At 30.5% G+C, this 20,616-nt stretch overlaps 1 protein-coding gene across 3 annotated transcripts in view; it reads left to right on the top strand.

The window, feature by feature from the left end:
- LOC127703282 (integrator complex subunit 8-like) overlaps positions 1-20,616 on the top strand; it is a 55,694-nt gene that overhangs the window by 1,252 nt on the left and 33,826 nt on the right. For all 3 annotated transcript variants that reach the window (XM_052207802.1, XM_052207801.1, XM_052207803.1), the window contains exons 2-9: positions 4,296-4,436; positions 11,389-11,491; positions 12,064-12,210; positions 13,107-13,169; positions 15,488-15,548; positions 17,202-17,375; positions 18,113-18,205; positions 19,247-19,399. In XM_052207802.1, coding sequence (XP_052063762.1) covers positions 4,296-4,436; positions 11,389-11,491; positions 12,064-12,210; positions 13,107-13,169; positions 15,488-15,548; positions 17,202-17,375; positions 18,113-18,205; positions 19,247-19,399 — 935 coding nt within the window. The remainder of the gene's footprint in view (positions 1-4,295; positions 4,437-11,388; positions 11,492-12,063; positions 12,211-13,106; positions 13,170-15,487; positions 15,549-17,201; positions 17,376-18,112; positions 18,206-19,246; positions 19,400-20,616) is intronic.

The raw sequence follows: 20,616 nt of genomic DNA, 5'->3' as shown, positions 1-20,616 counted from the left end.
TAAACCTATAAGACAATAAATATAATTTTTCAACTAAAATGATGTTGAACATCGGCTCACATTTTAATCTTGAATTTTTATTATTATAAAAATTGTATTCTTGAAATTACTTGACAATGATTAGAGAACAGGAAGACTGCTATCAACATTCTATTTAATATAATATATATATCATTAATAATGGAATATTTACAATATTCTTCATTGTTTGGATTCTAGTTGCCACCTGATTATACAAGGTAATTCAATTAAATGTAATTTGATGTCTCAGGTGTGAAATCTTAAATGACATGTTAATTGGCTTGATTGGTGATTACGACAAGTGTCAAAATTGGCTAATCTAATTAAATTTTGGTACTTTTAAAAATTGTGTCGGTGAACTTGCTAGGGTCAACATTAATTTGGGACTCAAAAATATAGAATCTATATGTAAATGCTACATATACAAGTTTTTTCGATATAAAGTTTCAGTTCAACGATTTCTAAATGCATACAAAATTTGGTAAAAATCCGAAATATTGTCAAATGATTAGAGAAGATACACACACAACATAAGAATCCAAAAACAGTCATCGAACTTGAACTTTTTGATAATTTAAAAGACACACTTATAATATGTTATTAGTCAACTCAAATATAACTGTCCTACAACAAGTTCAGATATCTTTTTGAAAGTATTTGTAGCCCTTAACACAGGATTGTTTTATATTTAACTCTAAAGGAGAAAACTTTGATGTAGAAACATTAGTCAAGTTTAAATAATTGTTTGAAACAACTCTTAGATATCAGCTTAACAAACTCCTTTAATCACTTTTATAAAGTTTAATTATTTGTTGACAACAACTTTAATTAAATGTCACATTAACCATTTTTATTATTTATTGTAACAACTCTTAACATAAAAATAATAAAATAGTGAAAAAAAAACTGATAAAACAAAATAAATTTAACAAATAATTAAGTATATTCAAAAATGAATTAAAAATTACAAAAAAGATTAAAATGTATTTAAAATATAAATGTCACAAATATAAATAATCTTTGTATATTATGGTTTTAATAGCTAGGGGTTTTCGGTATGATCCCAATTATTGGCCATTTAGTTGGGGGCGTAGCGATAGTGAGTCGACCCTAAATAGAAAAATTAAATTTATTTGAATAATAAATGTCAAATTATTAAAAGAATGAACAATAACATGATAATAATGTCTGAAGTATTAATATTTCGAAGTTCTGTGGTAAATTTTGGGTGTTCTGTGGTATTCTGTGGTATTCTGTGGTGTTCTGTGGTAAAAAGACGCTCCCCTACCTACATTGTACTGTGTAGCTGAAATATATATATATTACAGGTTTAGACAATTATTGCAATTAATCAAATAAACAGATGAACAGCATTGATTGCAGCTCAGCAGCAGTTATGGGTGTTTGCTTTCATGCTAATTAAAAGAATTGCCTTGCATGATTCATTTATCTTTAATTTATTTATGTTTATTATTTCCTGAAATACTAATATACTTGCATTGTATATTTTTGGTTTTATCTTATAAAATTATTGTATTTCCATCTTTGCTAAGGTTTACGATCCAGTTCCCTCCTCTCCACCCTTGGCGGATCAAAATAGAATTATCCGATCCACAAGGTATTGATTTCCATTGGTCACAGTTATAACTGGCTGCATCCAATCAAAAAGCACCTTTATGATGATTGAATCTGTCATGTGACTTCCATCACCATGTGACCAAAATGTAGGCATCGTCACTTCCAACACACGTCGAGCGAACGGATGAAAAAGTTTGATCGTATACTGCACAAATTATTTGGAAAATTAGAATATTTAAGTTGGTCAACCTCCCTTCAGTCGTACGGGTATTAAGATTACATACTTACGGAACATAAATTATTTCTAGACTACCCTGCAAAATGACGATTCTGAAAGTGCTTGAAACTGTAATAGAGCAGGGATACAGGCGTGCCTTCTATCTGGTAAATGACGTCATTAAGGCGTGGGAAATTGACGATCTTTTCCGGTGAAAGACATGATTCCAGAAATAGCCTATGGGCGTGACTTTTATCTATCAGCAGTACTGGTAGATGGAGCAGCATTGTAATCACAAGTGTTGGCTTAATCTGCCAAGGGTGGAGAGGAGGGGACTGGATTGGAACCCCAATGGCTAGCTAAGATGCTGTATTTCTTGCGCCCACTGGAAGCGTTGAGTATTGGTCAGGATTTACAGTTCAGCGTATGACGTAGATGTACTGATACAATATTTTATTGGTTTTTGAATCCAATATTACAGAATTGTTACCAAAATTTAACAACAGACATAATTATAAGATAATCATAAACACACAAACACATATGTGTATCAACATTTATATATATGGGTCTGGCAATCAAGCCTTGGCATAAAATTGGATAAAATATATATCATGTGCATGTATATACTTCATGTACTTATAGTGATGGCAGGTGGGAAAAAATTGTTTCAGAAAGAGGAATATGTCTCAAATCATCCAGAAAAAATGACTTTGATCTGTTGGTCTTAATGACACTGCCGAACACTACCAAGCACCTTTTAAATGCCACTAAACATGCTAAACAAACCTAAATATATTTTTATTATGATATCTTTATTTATATATTTGACTTAACCTTTTACTTCTTAAGCGGATAAATAATTATATATATTCATACATTTGTATCTACAGCATATTAACAAATAGTAGCCAGATATCATCAAAGAACTGTAAAGGACTGTGCAGTCTCACAAAGTCTGTTGTCAGGATAGTACAATGTATACATTCTACAAAGTCTTCTTAGTATGTCACATAATCATGAATAATATCATGGATCTCTTTGAAACAGCTTCTCCAAAATTAATTGTTTTTTATTATACAAGACAACTCTTTTTACGATTGATCAATTCAAAAATAAATTTTAAGTTCTCTCGGACAACATTTTTTTTTTACATGTATTATTTGTGCTAAGTTTTCAGTCTTTAAATTTTGCCAATTTTGATTCTCGTCTTTAACATCAAAATGGTGCACTATATAAAGACCAGAGTTTGACCACTTGACTTTAAAATTGAATTTGGACCCATTTTTAAGCCAGTGGACATAACATATGTGACATGTCAAATATTAATTTAACAATACATTAGTTACAAACTCTTTGTCACTTAGAAAGCAGTGTAAGATACATATGGATGTTAAGAAGCAAGCAGAGAAAAATTGTAACATTGATTTTTTTGTTTGTTACTTTAAAGATCCTCTAAAACTATTGCCACAAAGTAATTTACAAATGCACTGGTAATAATGAATCTAAAATAATGAAAATGAAATAATGTAGAAAATGGAAATAAAGCTAAAAAAATAAATAACAAAATACATGCATTGACATTTTAACATCTAAGATAACAAATGAATTTTTCAAGATTTTCTTGCTTCAAATTAATCTTAGACATGTCATGCATGTTAGAGGCATGTTATTAACTTAAGGTCTTTAGTTTTCCATGTTGTGTTTTGCCTTTTGGTGGTTTTACATTTTATGCCAAGGCATTGTCAGTTTGTTTTTTCGACTTATGTTATTGAATATCCCATTGGTATCTTTCGCCCTTTGTTTGACATCTGCATATTGTGATTTTGTTAGTTTAAGGATGTTTGCTTTTCTGTTTTAAAAAGATGTCAAGCTTTTTAAAAGACTGTTATAAATTGATAGTATAAAAATAACGAAACTTAAAAAGATGAAAGAAATATGTCATTGTTTTGGAGATATTTATAATCAATTGAAAATTTGGCGGGAAATGATTCTCTCTAGATTTTTCATACATTTAAAATTTGCACTTTTTTTCTTTCAAAAACTATGAAAAAATAACAAATATTTAAAAAAAAATGGATTTTTAAACTATATGTAATAAAATTTGGAAAAGAAAAGAAGGGTTTGTGGGAAAATATTTATTGGGACTACATGGATAAAACTAGAGGATTCTGAATATCTAACCAAAAAGTAAAAAAATAAAAGTAGCAAACATCCTTAAAATCCGTATAATATGTCACATTGTGTATTTATCATGTTATGGAATTAATTATTATCAAAGTGATGAACTGGAATGTAGAAAGTGGTTATTCTGTCTAAAATCAACGTATTTCCAAGGGGTATCCACCTTTGTGGACATGACCTTTTATGTACTGTAAAAGAAATTTGAAAAACAACTGACTGAAAAGTATACAAATAATAATGCACTGTAGTTTTAACAAAATATCTTGTATTTATTTAAAAAAAACTATTATTGTAGATCCCTCACCTTGTCAGTTGATCATACAGTTTTTACAGCAAGCAGAAGCTCATCTAGCAGCCAGCACTGCCCTGGTAAGGGAAATACCAACTACACCTAATGGTCAGAATGATTCCAGGTCTGAGGATGGAAATATTCATGGTATATTTATATATTTCGCCCATGTTTAAAAAAACAAATTGTTACATATTTCGCTGTAACTTCATGTATATATAGCACAGTGATTTGGAACTTGTCATGAAGCATTATATTTGTGAGTTGTTAAATTAACTGCATTAGCAATTTTGCTCACTTGTTTCATGGAAAAAATTCCTGCTCTAAATATTTCCCAAATGTAAGTCATATTAAAAAAAAATCATGACTGTTTTCTCAGCAACTTTGCATCACAATGATTTGAACTTTAACATTTACCATAATATTTGTTAGTTGCAATATGTAAAGCAATTTTCAAAGTTTGCTCATATTGTTTCAGGATGTTCAAATATATATAGTAAAGTAATAACTCCTACATTTCTTGCTCTATGCTCATTTTAACATGGATAGGTATTATAAGCTGACCTAAAAGACTGGTTCATAAGGCAGCCATTGTGATAGGATGAAGAAAACACTTTTAAAAAGGTGTTTCATGATTTAAAGTAAATAAAACACATAGATTTAATATTTTAAAGAATTTATTAAATTTCATAGCAAGCAACTCCAGAAGAAATTTGTGAGCAAAATTGCTAATGCAGTTAATTTAACAACTCACAAATATAATGCTTCATGACAAGTTCCAAATCACTGTGCTATATATACATTTATTTTAAACAGATTTTGCATGACTTGTTTTTTAACAGTTTTGAAGTGAAAATGGTCCATAGGGACTGAAAGTCACACTTTAAAGTTTGGTAAACATGCTGCAATATTAAGCTAGACCTTTATTCAAGCTAGTCATATCAAATAATACGTTCATAACTTACATTGTACCCTACACAAGTATCATCAAAATTGTCAGTAATTCTGTATCCAATCTTTAAATATTATAAAACTGTAAATTTGTGAGTCACAATTTTCGAAATTTTGGGGGGTTCAAGCCTTTTGAAAAATCTTGTATTCATTGATTTTAGTAACATAACTTGAGAAAGAAGAGAGTTTATAATTAAGTATGACTGAATACTGCTACATGATCATCATTTGACTGTCTAGAGAACATTTCAAGGACTATTAAGTATGACTGAATACTGCTACATGTTCATCGTTTGACTGTCTAGAGAACATTTCAAGGACTATTAAGTATGACTGAATACTGCTACATGTTCATCGTTTGACTGTCTAGATAACATTTCAAGGACTATTAAGTATGACTGAATACTGCTACATGTTCATCGTTTGACTGTCTAGAGAACATTTCAAGGACTATTAAGTATGACTGAATACTGCTACATGTTCATCGTTTGACTGTCTAGAGAACATTTCAAGGACTATTAAGTATGACTGAATACTGCTACATGATCATTGTTTGACTGTCTAGAGAACATTTCAAGGACTATCAAGTATGACTGAATAGTGCTACATGTTCATCGTTTGACTGTCTAGAGAACATTTCAAGGACTATTAAGTATGACTGAATACTGCTACATGTTCATCGTTTGACTGTCTAGAGAACATTTCAAGGACTATTAAGTATGACTGAATACTGCTACATGTTCATCGTTTGACTGTCTAGAGAACATTTCAAGGACTATTAAGTATGACTGAATACTGCTACATGTTCATCGTTTGACTGTCTAGATAACATTTCAAGGACTATTAAGTATGACTGAATACTGCTACATGTTCATCGTTTGACTGTCTAGAGAACATTTCAAGGACTATTAAGTATGACTGAATACTGCTACATGATCATCGTTTGACTGTCTAGAGAACATTTCAAGGACTATTAAGTATGACTGAATACTGCTACATGTTCATCGTTTGACTGTCTAGAGAACATTTCAAGGACTATTAAGTATGACTGAATACTGCTACATGTTCATCGTTTGACTGTCTAGAGAACATTTCAAGGACTATTAAGTATGACTGAATACTGCTACATGTTCATCGTTTGACTGCCTAGAGAACATTTCAAGGACTATTAAGTATGACTGAATACTGCTACATGTTCATCATTTGACTGTCTAGAGAACATTTCAAGGACTATTAAGTATGACTGAATACTGCTACATGTTCATCGTTTGACTGTCTAGATAACATATTAAGGACATTGTCGGCGGCGTCCACAAATATTCACTCTGTGGTTAAAGTTTTTGAAATTTTAATAACTTTCTTAAACTATACTGGATTTGTACTCAACTTGGACAGAAGCTTGTTTATGATTAAAAGCTAGTATCTAGAAGGAAATTTTGTTAAAATTTTGTTCCATTTTTTCCATATTTTACTTATAAATGGACTTAGTTTTTCTTCCAGTTAACATTACATACAGTCTGCAGTTTAAGTTTTTAAAACATTTTTTAGATTCATAAACTATCCTGGATTTTTACCAAACTTGGACAGGACCTACTTTCAATCAAAAGATAGTATAGAGAGGAATATTTTTATTAATTTTTTTCCTCATTTTTGTTGAGCCTGCGATTAACAGCAAAAGTGGGCGAGACACTGGGTTCCGTGGAACCCTTACAAATTTTTTCATAAACATGCAATTTATTTTTTGTATAATTATTAAATTTAAGCATCATTTGCATCTTCCCCATAGCAGCCTCTCATCTGGGAATGGCAGTGTTAAACTTCTTTCTAAAAAGTTTTTTCAATGGGAATTGTCTTACAATTTTTGGGGGTCTCAGTGTCTTGAGTGGTCTAAGTAGTTCATCTACTGTATCACTGGCGGTCAACAATGAGGTTGGGAGTTGGAACCCTGCTCTTAGTCATGTTAGTAGGTGAATTCGACTCCAATCTTTGTTTACTAGAATTGTTAGTTTTCCTGCTGAAGTTAGGGGGTTCTTTCTGGGTACTACATATATAGATCCTTCCAATAAAAGCTGACTGCCACAGTATAGCCAATAGTGGTGAAGGTGGCGTTAAATACTTATAATCAATCAATCATTCAATTTTAATTTACATAGTTTACATGTACATGTGGAACTGTACAATATTTGTCATACTTTACCAATTTTGATATGTTGAAGTGCACATGGCTAGAAGATAATAAATGGATGCCTGTTTTTTTGTAGCAGTGTAGATCTAGATTTTTCTTGAAAAATCTTTCTTTAAAATTAAGATACATGTAATTGCAATAACAAGCTTGTACTATTTGCCAAAAAAAATGGAAGCCAAATTTTGTAGAATTATGAAATCTATGGTTTCTTTGGCTTGTAGGTTTGTATGTGTAGGAAAATTATATGAATGATCATCTTGAAAGGCTATTTAAGGCCAGCATTTCATCTGTTTTAAAGAAATGTAAGGATAATTTTAACTAGTTCTTAGGCCCATTTAAAGACTCAGAAGCTATTGCTATAAGTATTGACCAGATTCAAAAAGGTGACAGATATTGAATTTTTAATTTATGTAAGATTGTATTTTAGATTAACAAGTCAGGTTATTAATTGATTTTTCCACCTATTTCCAACCCCTGCATAGAGTCAGATTTCCTGTACGAAGATTTATTTCTTTCTGTTCCAGAATAATTATGCTTAATAAGATTCTTAAACTTCTTTTTGTCGATGTAAATAGTTTTTTGTTAGTATAGCTATTGACAATATTTGAATATGTTATATCGTCTGTCACGGAACAATACACATATTGTTACAATTTTGTTGGGCTTTCGTCACTGTCTTTTCACAGCTGTAAAACCTTTAAAATTTATTAGAGAATGTCAGTTTAAATGATCAGAGATAATTTAATTGATTTTTGGATCACTGAAGAAAATATTTATACTTTGAGATGATATGGTAAAAATACTACTTTTGGAAGGTTAAATAGGTATATTTTTGTGTGGTTTGTTTTCCTTGTCAGTTGAACAGGACTTTGATTAAGCAGAAATTGAAATTCTGCATTTAAGGATATATAAAGCCTTTTTTGTCTTTTTAAGGAATGACTGTAATATTTTTTCTGTCTATCAAGAAATAACATCAAAAATGTGGTGCACACTGAATAACACGCATAGCGGGTTATTTTAAAGTGTGCACTACATTTTTTATGTTATTTCGAATAGACAGAAAAAATATTACAGTCATTTCTTATAATTTAATTCTTAATTCCATTTTAAACCGGAGTAAATCATGAAAAAACGTTGATGACGTCAAGGTCACATGACAAAATTATGTCTATGAGCTGATAAACAAAACAACGTCAACCAATCAGAAGACGCGTTACATCCAAAATTAAATTATTTAAGAATAATCCAAATAATGGAGAAGAAAAACAACCAAAGAAAGCAACAAAAAAAGTTGTTCTTAATTTTGAATCAAACTTTATTTTAGTATTATACCCTATCCTTGCTAATCACACAGACAAAAAAAATTGACTAGAAAATTCCACCACCATTATTTGTAATAAAGGAATAGGGTTATGATAGTAATGTTATGTCAGGAATTTGAGGTATTAACAAAATATCGAATTGTCAAGATATTGATAAAAGATTCTTAATATACTGTAGGGATATTTGTACTATCTGAATATTAAATTGAGTATACATGTATATGTAAGAACTGGATAAAGGTTTATCAGTACATTATTTTTCAATAAATTTGATAAGAAGATGTGATATGATTTCTAGTGAGACAACTATCCACCAGAGACCAAATGACATATATGAAATCAATTATAGTTCAACATATGGCCTTCAACAATGAGCAAATTAAAGACTGCACCATATCAAATGTTATAAAAAGCTTTGAAATGACAAAATGTAAAACAATTTGAAAAAGAAAACCAACAGCCTGATTTGTGTACTAAATAACAGACTAAAAACAAATATGATAGATTGTGACCAAAACCTTTTTAGAAGTTAATAGACACAGGGAATGTTCTACACAAATAAATTCCTTACCAAGGGAGATATGACAGGAGTGAAAACATTTATACTTTAAACATTTTGACACAACAGAAGTATTTTTAATGGCTTGTTTATTGTAAACTTGATGGAAGTATTTTATAGGTTTTGATCTGTAAATCATCAGATGATTCAAAAGAGAAGAATATTCTCCACAAAGATTAAGCACTTAAATGCTCTGACTACTTTAAGTATATTATCATGTTAAAATGATAATAAATACAGTATATGGACAAAAGTTGTTCATTTTGTGATTTTTTGCTATATATTTTATACAAGCTAAAGGTTTTATTAAGGTTTTGAAATCAGTTTGTATTTAATAATTTTTTATGAATTTTTCATTATTTTTCCCAGAATTGTTTTGTAAGTCCTATGATAGCTGTCATATAATTTTCAAAAAAAAAAAAAAGAGAAAAGAAAAAAACTATGAAGAATTGTATAAGGAACCACTGCTAATCTGATTTTTAATGATATAATTGGATGAACACAATTTCATTTTTTTTCAAACTTAAAAGTAAAAAACAATACAGTAATAATACATTTCAGGTAAAATTTGATTGTCCTTAATTTCGTATCAGTTATTTCAGCTTCATCATCATGATGTCCATAATAGTTATTTCATATTTGCAGTTTTAATTGTAAAATCATCTTTCATTTATTTTGGTGGTTTAAACTCGTAGTAAGCAGGAAAAACTGAAATTCAGCATAATTCTTACATAAAAAATGTGCATGTCAGACTTTTCTGTTAGTCCAATTGTCAGACAGACACTTACATGTATTAGGGATATTCTAGGTGTCTAAATCTAGCAACTTTAAAAGCAGACGGATGTGTTTGAAAAGTTTTGTATAGAGTCATTGATTTCCTTTAAGTATTAGTGCATTAAAAGTATTCATTCACACTTACATATTGAATAGCCTAAGTATGAAATATGACAAAAGAAATCATATGGTTTATTTAAACTTAAATGAAATTATTCAAATTACATTTAAACTTTATTGCACATATATGCTGATTAACAAAAATACTTGTACCAAAAAACTTGTACATTACATTTATTAGGGTTTAACTTATTGCCATTAGATATCCTGAAAAATAGATCTTACCATAATTTTTTAAGTTAAAAAAAAAACATAAAAAATTACCTAGAACTATTGTCTGATATGCGTCAACCCAATAATGAATTATAATAATTGATTTGTAATCTAATTTAATATATGCATTGATCAATGTCAAAGAATATGTTGATAGTTTATAAAAAGAATTGTGTTTTACAATTGTTTTTTTCATAAAGACTGTTTTTGGAATTAAAAAAGTACAAAGACATGAAAGATGAAAGGTTAATGCTTTACAAAGATTATCTTTTAAAGATTAAATGTTACCAAGAGAGTAATCGTAACTCAAATGTATACCTTTTTTTGTGTACTGGATAAGTATATCCTTATATTATTACAGTTTTGGCATATTTATCCATGAGATATTTTCCCTTATATGTACTGATCCAATTTTTTTTCTTTGTTCATAGCTAGTGTTGAAAGAAATTGTTATGCAATCCATCTGTATCATTTGCCCTATGTGTACATGTACATGATTTTCTGCAAAATTATTTTTTAAATATCTTGATGTGTCCTTTGGTCATCCATATTTATACATGTATTGTTTCTCTGTTTAACAATGTGATTGTCAAGCTAAATATGACAGCATTTGTTAGATTCTGTGCATCAAAGCGCAGTACAACCTTATTGACATCTATCAAAAGATTCCCCACAATTGGTGTAAGAGACTGTCTTGAACATGTTGAGCTTGCAGTAAGGTGCAAGCTTAGACTGCTATTTTCCTCTATGTTAACAGCCTCACTGGGACTTTGAGATAAAGGACAGCAATAAAAGCACTGTACCTTTGCTTGGGTTATTTCTATTGCATGTAGAAATATTATGTATTGAATTGATATACTATAAACTTCTTTCTAGATAAATTTTAAACATTAATTTAGTGGAAGTTACTGAAGACAGCAGAGATTACATGAGTTTTACTATGAGGTTATTCACAGAGACTTGTTATATTTTCAGACAAATTAGTTGTTAAAGAAAGCAAAAAAGTGATTGCATTGAAGTTACTGGCATTGAAAGTAGCAGCTCACTTAAACTGGAATCTCAACATTCTTCTCAAAAAGTAGGTGTATATTGTATAAATAGAACACTAATAAATGGCACAAAGTGTTTTATAGGCATGAGGTAATTTTCCGGTATAAAGCTTCCCAGTGAATTTTTGTTTCAAAGAATTTCAGTAAATATTGCTATCTGCACAGAAAAGCTCATATTTGAATCCAGCTAATCCATGGAACAGCTGTACGTAGACTAAGTACACAAATTGATTCCTTTGAAACCAAATAAATACACACGTTAAAGATAAGTGCACATATTTGTTCAGGGATTAATGTAATGTAAGTACTTTGTTTGGGTACTTATACTACTGTAAACTCAAAATTTTTTGTGATGATTTTATTATGGAGAAAATTGCACTGGGAAAAGTTTCACAAAAATTAAAACTAGCATTTCAAATTTACCTGTAGCATTATTTGTATTCAGCATTTCCTGAAATTGTAATTATTAATCTTGCTTTGTTGTCCATTTCTGCAATAATTGCAATAATAAATGTCTGCAAGATTTTCTGAATTTACAGTATAAGCTGGGGCCATCCTAACAAATGGAATCAAGAATAATTCTTGTGTGTTTATATTGCAGTATACCAGTAGCTTTACTACAGATCCTTCTCAACGAGCTGATGAGGTTAACAGTTGATGGTGACATTGAAGAGATCAAGTCCACTGTATCAGATTATAACAGTATCAGTGAGGAAACTCTCTTCTCATTACAACTCTTTCATAGATGGTAAATTATCATTATAGATAATGCTTCCACCTGAGTGGTTGGCTATACCCTATACTAAACTATGTGATAGACATTGCTATTTTTTTTAAATAACAAACCATGCAAAATAATTTGTAAAAAATGAAGTTTCAAGACATATATGAAAATAAACCAACAAACACTTCTGTAGAAGATTGAATCAAGATTCAGATGGTCCGAGTACACAGTTATCATCCTTTGATTTTCGTTGTCCACGAATAGTCCTTAGTGTGGACAGTGTGTTACTTGTCAATTTTTTTTATACCCCTTCCAAATTTATTTCTCCATGTTTTATGCCTCAAATAGCAAGTAGGGGGGGGGGGTGAAATGACACTGTCAAAAAATTTGGGTCTAAATTTTAAAGTACAGTAGTGATTTGGTCCAGCTGAAAAAGGTTAAAAATTAGCACTTCGGAAGCTGTCAAAAGATTTCAAGACCCCCTTAACATAAAATTGTCTATATTTTGAGTCAGAGCCGATGAAGTTTTCTATAATTTGATATAATTTGTCCCAAAAGTAGTACAACACACTGTAAAAATATTATTGAGAAAGGGCAGGTGGGATTTTTTTTATTTTCATTTATTGTCTAAAAGAAATGCACTACCAAATAACTGTGTACTCGGACCAGATTATTCTTTTCCCAGAAAATATATTTCAAAATAGATAATAGACTTGCATTCAGGCCTATTTGTAAACAAAAGTAGTGGTGATCTGCACAAATAGATGTCAATGAGCCAATTATACTTATATCCAATTGATATACTTCAGCGATTCGTACTGCCATCTATAGACTCCTTGATTAATAAGACCCAATAAACCTTGGCTGCAGTGGGATTACAAACTCAGTTTTAGTTAATAAAACTTTCTTCTCTTTTACAGGGCGTTATTAGCAGTTGTACGAGACAGTTTTCCTAGGAGACCAATCAAATCATTTGTTCAAGTGTAAGTTTGGTTTTACTCGTGGGATGTATGAGTTGATATTAACAGGATTCATTTTCCATGCAACATGTGTCACTAAGAGATGTTAATTTCATTATAAATTATGGAAATTTATTTTGGAATAATAGCAAATATTGGTTATGAAAAACAATTTGATTGTACAACATGAATACAATTGGATATGGGTCAATTAGACAGCAACCCAGTCACACACAAAACATGAAGGATCTAGAGGTCTACATATTGTCTTCAACAATAGATAAGTGTCTATTCAATATGTCAACCTCTAAATCTCTCTGTCTTTAATAGTGAAAACTACTACTGAGACTATGTCTGCCATTATCACTGAACTCTGGATAGAACAATAAACATTGAGCTATACCTACAGGCAACAATTGATGAGGCTCCTGATCAGGGATGTCATAGATACATATAGTTGGGTGAAACTATTTTTATGCCCCCGCCGTAGCGGAGGGGGCATTAAGTTTTACCCTTGTCCGTCTGTACGTACGTCCCAAAATTGGTTTCCATACTCTAACTTTAGTTTGCCTCAACCAAATGTTATGAAACTTATACACAATGCTTATTACCAACAAACACAGATCAAGTTTGAATTTTGTTGGCGTCACTTTTACTGTTCTAGAGTTATGCCCCTTTACAAATGGCAAAATTGCTGAATTTTTCATTTCAGTTCTCTAACTTTAGTTTGCCTGATCCAAATGTTATGAAACTTATACACAATGCTTAATACCACAAAACACAGATCAAGTTTGAATTTGGGTAGCGTCACTTTTACCATTTTAGAGTTATGTCCCTTTTCAAATGGAAAAATTGCTGAAATTTTCGTTTCCGTTCTCTAACTTTAGTTTGCCTCAAGCAAATGTTATGAAACTTATACACAATGCTTATTACAACAAATCTTAGATCAAGTCAAATGTGGGTAGTGTCAATTTTACCGTTTTTATGTTATGTCCCTTTATAACTTTATAAGCAAGCGGGGGCATCATCTGTGTCCCATGGACACATTCCCCATTTATTTTTAATTTAATTTTTACAGTTTTACCTGATTTTGTACAGGTAAATTGTCAAATGTCTTGATATGTGAATGACTTAATTTTTTTGTTCAAATCTCACAAAGAAATCAACCATTCATTGATTTTTTTTTATTGGTGTAGGTTTCATTGGTCAATGGATGTCATTTTTATATAACTTTTCATTTTTTTGTTTATTATTTTTTTTGTCTTTTCTGTCATTTTTCTTATGTAACTTTGAGCTTTCAGTGATGTTAAATTTAAGTCAGATGGCAGTTGTTGTTTACACATAAGTTTAACTGGGCTTTTTTCTAGAAATAGAAGCCATTAGTTCAATTAAAAATTGAAAAACTTTAAGATACAAGATTTTGGTTATTTCTTTAAAGCATTATATCTCAATCAACTGACTAAGTGGACAACAATGTGGCAGAGTATTTGTATTGAACTAATGCATTTATGCTTTTGGGACTTTAGCTGAATTTTCTCCGAACAACCTTTGACTTCATGCAACAATTACTTTTTATTAAGATGTCAAATTTTATTTGTGGTGCAATATTTTGCCAAAACTAGTGTGACTTGTAAGTAATTGCAAATAATTTTGCATACAAGTGTAAATACCTCCATTTAAGCACATGTCTTGGTTTCAATTTAGTATTGCTCAAGGAAGATGAAGACGATATAATAAAACAAAAGAGTGTTTTTAAAATGTCAATTAAAAAGGTGTTAGTTACGATGGTAAATTGGTGTGTTATATCATTTGCTTGAATTTTAACTTGCGTGCAGTTTCAAGAACTAATACTGTTGTCTTTTAAATTTGTTTTTGACCCCGTTGACTGAAACTTATAAATATAAAATTAAAAAAGTATATTTATGAGATGATGCATTACACATTACTAGGTAACAAAATTCCTTAAATACTAAAGATTATTTTATGACCTTTTAGTAAAGTACAACAGAACAAACACATAATCAAAGTATAATACTTAAGATAGAAAAAATATAGTGTCAGAGAACTGTGATATAGTTAAATGCTAAGCATTTGACCATGGGCTATTATATTATATATTGGTTAATGTGAGTTCTAAAACAGAGAGAAGAAATTAAGAAAACCTTAGTCTTTATATTTTTTAACTGTGGAATTACATAACTTAGTGTTTTAATGAAAAGAAGATTACTACATTATATTTAAATTGCAATTCCTAAGTGCAACTCAATTAAAATGATTATTTACAGTACAGAAAAAAATAAGTTTCTGTTTAAGAAAATTTACCTTCATATGTGTCATTTCAGTCAAGGCCAGGTAGACCCTACTATAGCATACCATGCTTTAAATGAAGTCATTATGAGAAATGTAAGTACAATGGTTAATCAGTACGTAATAAGATAATGGAAGATGTATTCAAATGTTTGGATGTGTAAAATTTGATTTGGATTCAATATATATTTAAACTATACAATTTAGGACTCAGTAGCATGAACAATATTTTAATAATTCAAAAAAAAAAGCTGTACATTTGAAGAGTTCCCAGCATCAGTCTTGGATTTTATATTGACAAAGATCTGTTTTACCTTCTCCACTGCATGTCACCGGTAAAATATTTCCATAAAACTTGCATATTCTAAACTGAAGAGTTTTATATACTAAGAGTGACACAAAATTGAATTGTTTAAATACAATTATTCCGGGGTTGTGTCATTTTGTCATTCCAACTATGCACAGTGATTTGGAAAATGTAATTTACAACTTGTGTTCATCTATATCTGAATAATTTAATTTTGGATGTAACGCATCTTCTGATTGGCTGACGTTGTTTTGTTTATCAGCTCATAGACATAATTTTGTCATGTGACCATGACGTCATCAACGTTTTTTCATGGTTTACTCCGGTTTAAAATGGAATTTATAATTAAATTATAAGAAATGACTGTAATACTTTTTCTGTCTATTCGAAATAACATAAAAAAAATGTGGTGCACACTTTAAAATAACCCACTATGTGGGTTATTCAGTGTGCACCACATTTTTGATGTTATTTCTTCATAGACAGAAAAAATATTACAGTCATTCCTTAAATAGTTTTTATATTGAATAGATTTGCTGCATGGTCTGTCAGAGTCAGACTGTGATGATATTATCTTTGTTCAAAAAGTGTGACTAACATTTTCCAAAAGCTTATAACCCACAATTAATGCACACAAAAAAAGAAATTTTTTAATAATTTTTATGCCCCCACCGTAGTGGAGGAGGCATTAAATTTTACCCTTGTCCGTCTGTACGTCTGTACGTATGTCCCAAAGTTGGTTTCTGTTCTCTAACTTTAGTTTGCCTCAACCAAATGTTATGAAACTTATACACAATGCTTATAACCACAAAACACAGATCAAGATTGGGGGCGTCACAATAACCGTTCTAGAGTTATGTCCCTTTACAAATGGAAAAATTGCTGAATTTTTTGTTTCCATTCTCCAACTTTAGTTTGCCTCAACAAAATGTTATGTAACATATACACAATGCTTATTACCACATGATACAGATTAAGTTTGTAATTGGGTGGCGTCACTTTTACCGTTCTTGGGTTATGCCCCTTTATAAACACAAAAATTGTTGAATTTTTCATTTCTGTTCTTTAACTTAAGTTAACCCCAACCAAATGTTATGAAACTTATACACAATACTTATTACCACAAAACTCAGATCAAGGACAAATTTGGGTAGTGTCACTTTTACCGTTCTTCAGTTATGTCCCTTTATAACTACATATGATATGCAAGCGGGGGCATCATCTGTGTCCCATGGACACATTCCCCATTTATTTTAATATTATTCCAGTTTTGGATGCAAATTGTTCTGTATACATTGAACATATGTTTCCAAAAAGAACTGATTTGATTCATATGTATTTACTGAAACACTAATTGTTTAAATTAGAACTGATTATTTTGTGTACTGTAGGATATTTTTATGTATAGGGTCTATTAAATTCTTGTTTTTTTGTTATTTCAGCTAAGAGAGTCTACTGCAGTCTCAATAGAAAATTTAGAAAAGTGTATACAATGTGGGCGTGTCCTAAAATTGCCTGTCTCAAAATGTTTTCCTGTACTAAGTGATAACACTGAGGATTTTAGTTTGATATGGGATAACTGTGTAACAGTAACTCCACAGGAATATCACTGTCAGGTATAATTTATATATTATGAAATTTTATAAATTAAAAACATTTGACAGGTGGATTTCAAAGAATGTTAACTACCATGTTGTTTGGTCTACATATGCAAATAAGGAGATGTGTTATGATGGTTAATGAGACAACTCTCCACCAGAGATCAAATGACATAGAAGGTTAGCAACTATAGGTCAAATTAGCTCCTTCAACAATGAGCAAAACCCATACAGCATAAGCATAAGCTATAAAAGGCCAAGAAATTACAAATGTAAACGATTCAAACAAGAAAATTAACGGCCTGATTTATGTACAAAACAATAAAACGGAAAACAAATATGAAATACAGAAATAAACATCAACCAAAGAATTACAGGCTTTTGACTTGGGACAGGCACATACAGAGTTTGGTGGGGTTAAACATGTACGAATATAACAGGAGGTATCATAAATAATTCAATGACTATGAATACCTGTACCTTCGCATAGTAAAGATAAAGTGCATTAAATGGTATAATAGAAAAAAGTTTAAACAGTAATAATGTAGGATATAGACAACTACATAATGTTTGGTTATTAGAAGATGCTCCACTTTTAGGTGTGCTTTTGGATAAATAGTATAATCAACCAGTACTATCTTGCACTTACTCCAAAGCTAGGTGTAAATAATTCATATATTCTATATTCTGAATTCATTATTGTATTAAAGTTAATGATTGGAAATATATTTAAAAAGGCAGTTTTATATTTTCAGCTATACTATGATTTAGGAACATTCTTCTTCTACCAGGAGGCTTACACACAAGCATACACAATGTTTAAACATACATCAGATCTTATAATACAGGTATGTACACACAAGCATACCTTGTTTAAACATATATCACATATTATAACACAGGTGTGTACACACAAGCATACACAATGTTTAAACATATATCACATATTATAACACAGGTGTGTACACACAAGCATACACAATGTTTAAACATATATCACATATTATAACACATGTGTACACACAAGCATACACAATGTTTAAACATATATCAGATTTTATAATACATGTGTGTACATACATGCATACACAATCCTATCAGTTGTTTAAAGAGCTCTTTAGCTCATGTTCTATGTTGTGATTGTATATAAGAAAAGTCGGCTTTAATAAAGATTACTTACTTACTAATGATTGAACATCTAGCATTAAAATATCTTTTTAGTTAAGGGTGTGGTTCATATCTAAATATTGAATGAAAAGGTCTCAAAATGAGGTTATTTTGGCATTTTGGAGGAAATTTTGCATTAAATGTAAGCTGTTTAAAGTTCTATAGTAAATACATAGACAAAATTCAAAATATAAACACTGATATCTGACAAATTAATTTCCTGTGATCATTTGAAGGATGTTATTTGATAGATTTGTATTATAACAAAAAATGTGATTAATCCTGTCTCAGTTATCTCCGCCAATGAAACACAATTTTCATGTAATGGTACACACATATTGACAGGTAGTCCTTTATGATATATGGCTGTCCATCCCATATATATATGTTACTTTACATTCAATAGGAAAAAGTTCCTGTAAAAAAAAAAAAAAAGAAAAAGAAATACATGATTTGTTGTAAGTTCATTTACTGAAAAATGAGATTGCAATAGTCTAGACACCAGTGTTCACAATGGAATATACAACCTATCAAAAAGACACTGTGTAATATGGTGTGAAATAAAGTATGACCACCTGTCATTAAAAGTTCAAATGTTTTAGTGTAAATCAGCATTATGTTAGAAGATCCTATAAGAAAATTTTAGAAGAGAGAGAGTATCATGTAGCTAGCCATTGATAATGAATGACAGTCAATATATTGAAAACACCTTACATTTATAGGTAGATGATCCAGTGTTCATCAATGTAGATAATGCCAGGTTAAAGGGATACCACCATGGTTGTCAGAGTTTACAAGGTGTCACTCAGCAAGAACCTCCTGAAAAAATTACATTGTACGAAAAATCAGAGGCTTGTCGGAGAAATGGTTTCAAGGTATTTCATCATCATTTTAATGAGATATTATCTAATTTGAAGCATACACGTAATGAAACAATCTTCAGCTTGAGAGTTTTCATTCGTATGATGTCATGTTAATGCGCCAAGGTCATTCATGAAATTTCGCTGAATTTTAATTTTAATTTTATACATTTTCCAAGCTTTAATGCATTATTTCTTTTTGTTATGCATTATAAAAGAAATTACAGTCACTGTTATGTATTTGCTTTTACATTCTTAATTTGCTTGGAACCCCTGGATTCTATGCACATGTATTGACCATAAATAGAACACAGTGAAGGTCACAAAAGAAGTTTTGGCAACATAGTCTACCGAAGTGTAAACCCAGGGAAAAAATTCTAATGGACCAATCCGATTCAAGTATTGGTAGATATGACAATCATACAAAAGCTATTTCAAAATATTAGATCTAAGTTGATTCTAAATAAAATATCTGAAAGCTAAAAAACAGCATTTAAATTCTGTCTGCTTTGAAAATTGAAGTTTTTATCAATTGTTTTGTTTGATAATATTCACAATAGATAAGAAAATGGACATTGCAAAAAGAAAAAAATTGAAAGATTTCACAAAGTCGAAAAGTGAGACTTGCGCATGATTTTTTGCATCATCATTGGCTTGGGCAATGTCAACAATGTATTAGTTTGTGATGTCAGTTTAAGTGAAACCACTTGTGGTAGGTCAATGGTATTTGGTATGCAGTTGTATTAACATTGGCACATCTCATTTCCTTGGAGATTATTTGGTCCTGTTCTTCTCAGTCATGGTCTATTGACTTTGAAACTTTTGCATAGTTTACATGTTAAAGTTTGTAATTAGGTCAGATTGTGGAGAACCATTAGCAGTAGGTCAACGATATTCAGTATGCAGTTGTATTATCATTGGAACGTCTCACTTCCATGGAGGTTATAATGCCTGCCCCCTCATCATAGTTCATTGCTTTTGAAACTTTAAGCATAGTTTACATGTTAAAGTTTGTGTTTAGGTCAGTTAGGGGAAACAACTTATAATAAATCAATGGTATTTGTTATGCAGTTGTATTAGCATTGCATGATCTCATTTAGATTGATCATTAATAATGTTAAGTTAATGTGATACTTGTTGTCAAACCTTTATCTTAAATTACTTTCAAGACCAATTCATTCATGATTAGTAAAGTAGGAGCAACATTTCAGCGAGTGGACTATTGTCTATTG

Source organism: Mytilus californianus, unplaced genomic scaffold (assembly GCF_021869535.1).
Source record: "Mytilus californianus isolate M0D057914Y unplaced genomic scaffold, xbMytCali1.0.p SCAF_5, whole genome shotgun sequence".
NCBI classification, from domain to species: domain Eukaryota; kingdom Metazoa; phylum Mollusca; class Bivalvia; order Mytilida; family Mytilidae; genus Mytilus; species Mytilus californianus.
The sequence above is the reverse complement of the archived record's forward strand: the minus strand, read 5'-3'. Positions and strand labels throughout refer to the sequence as shown.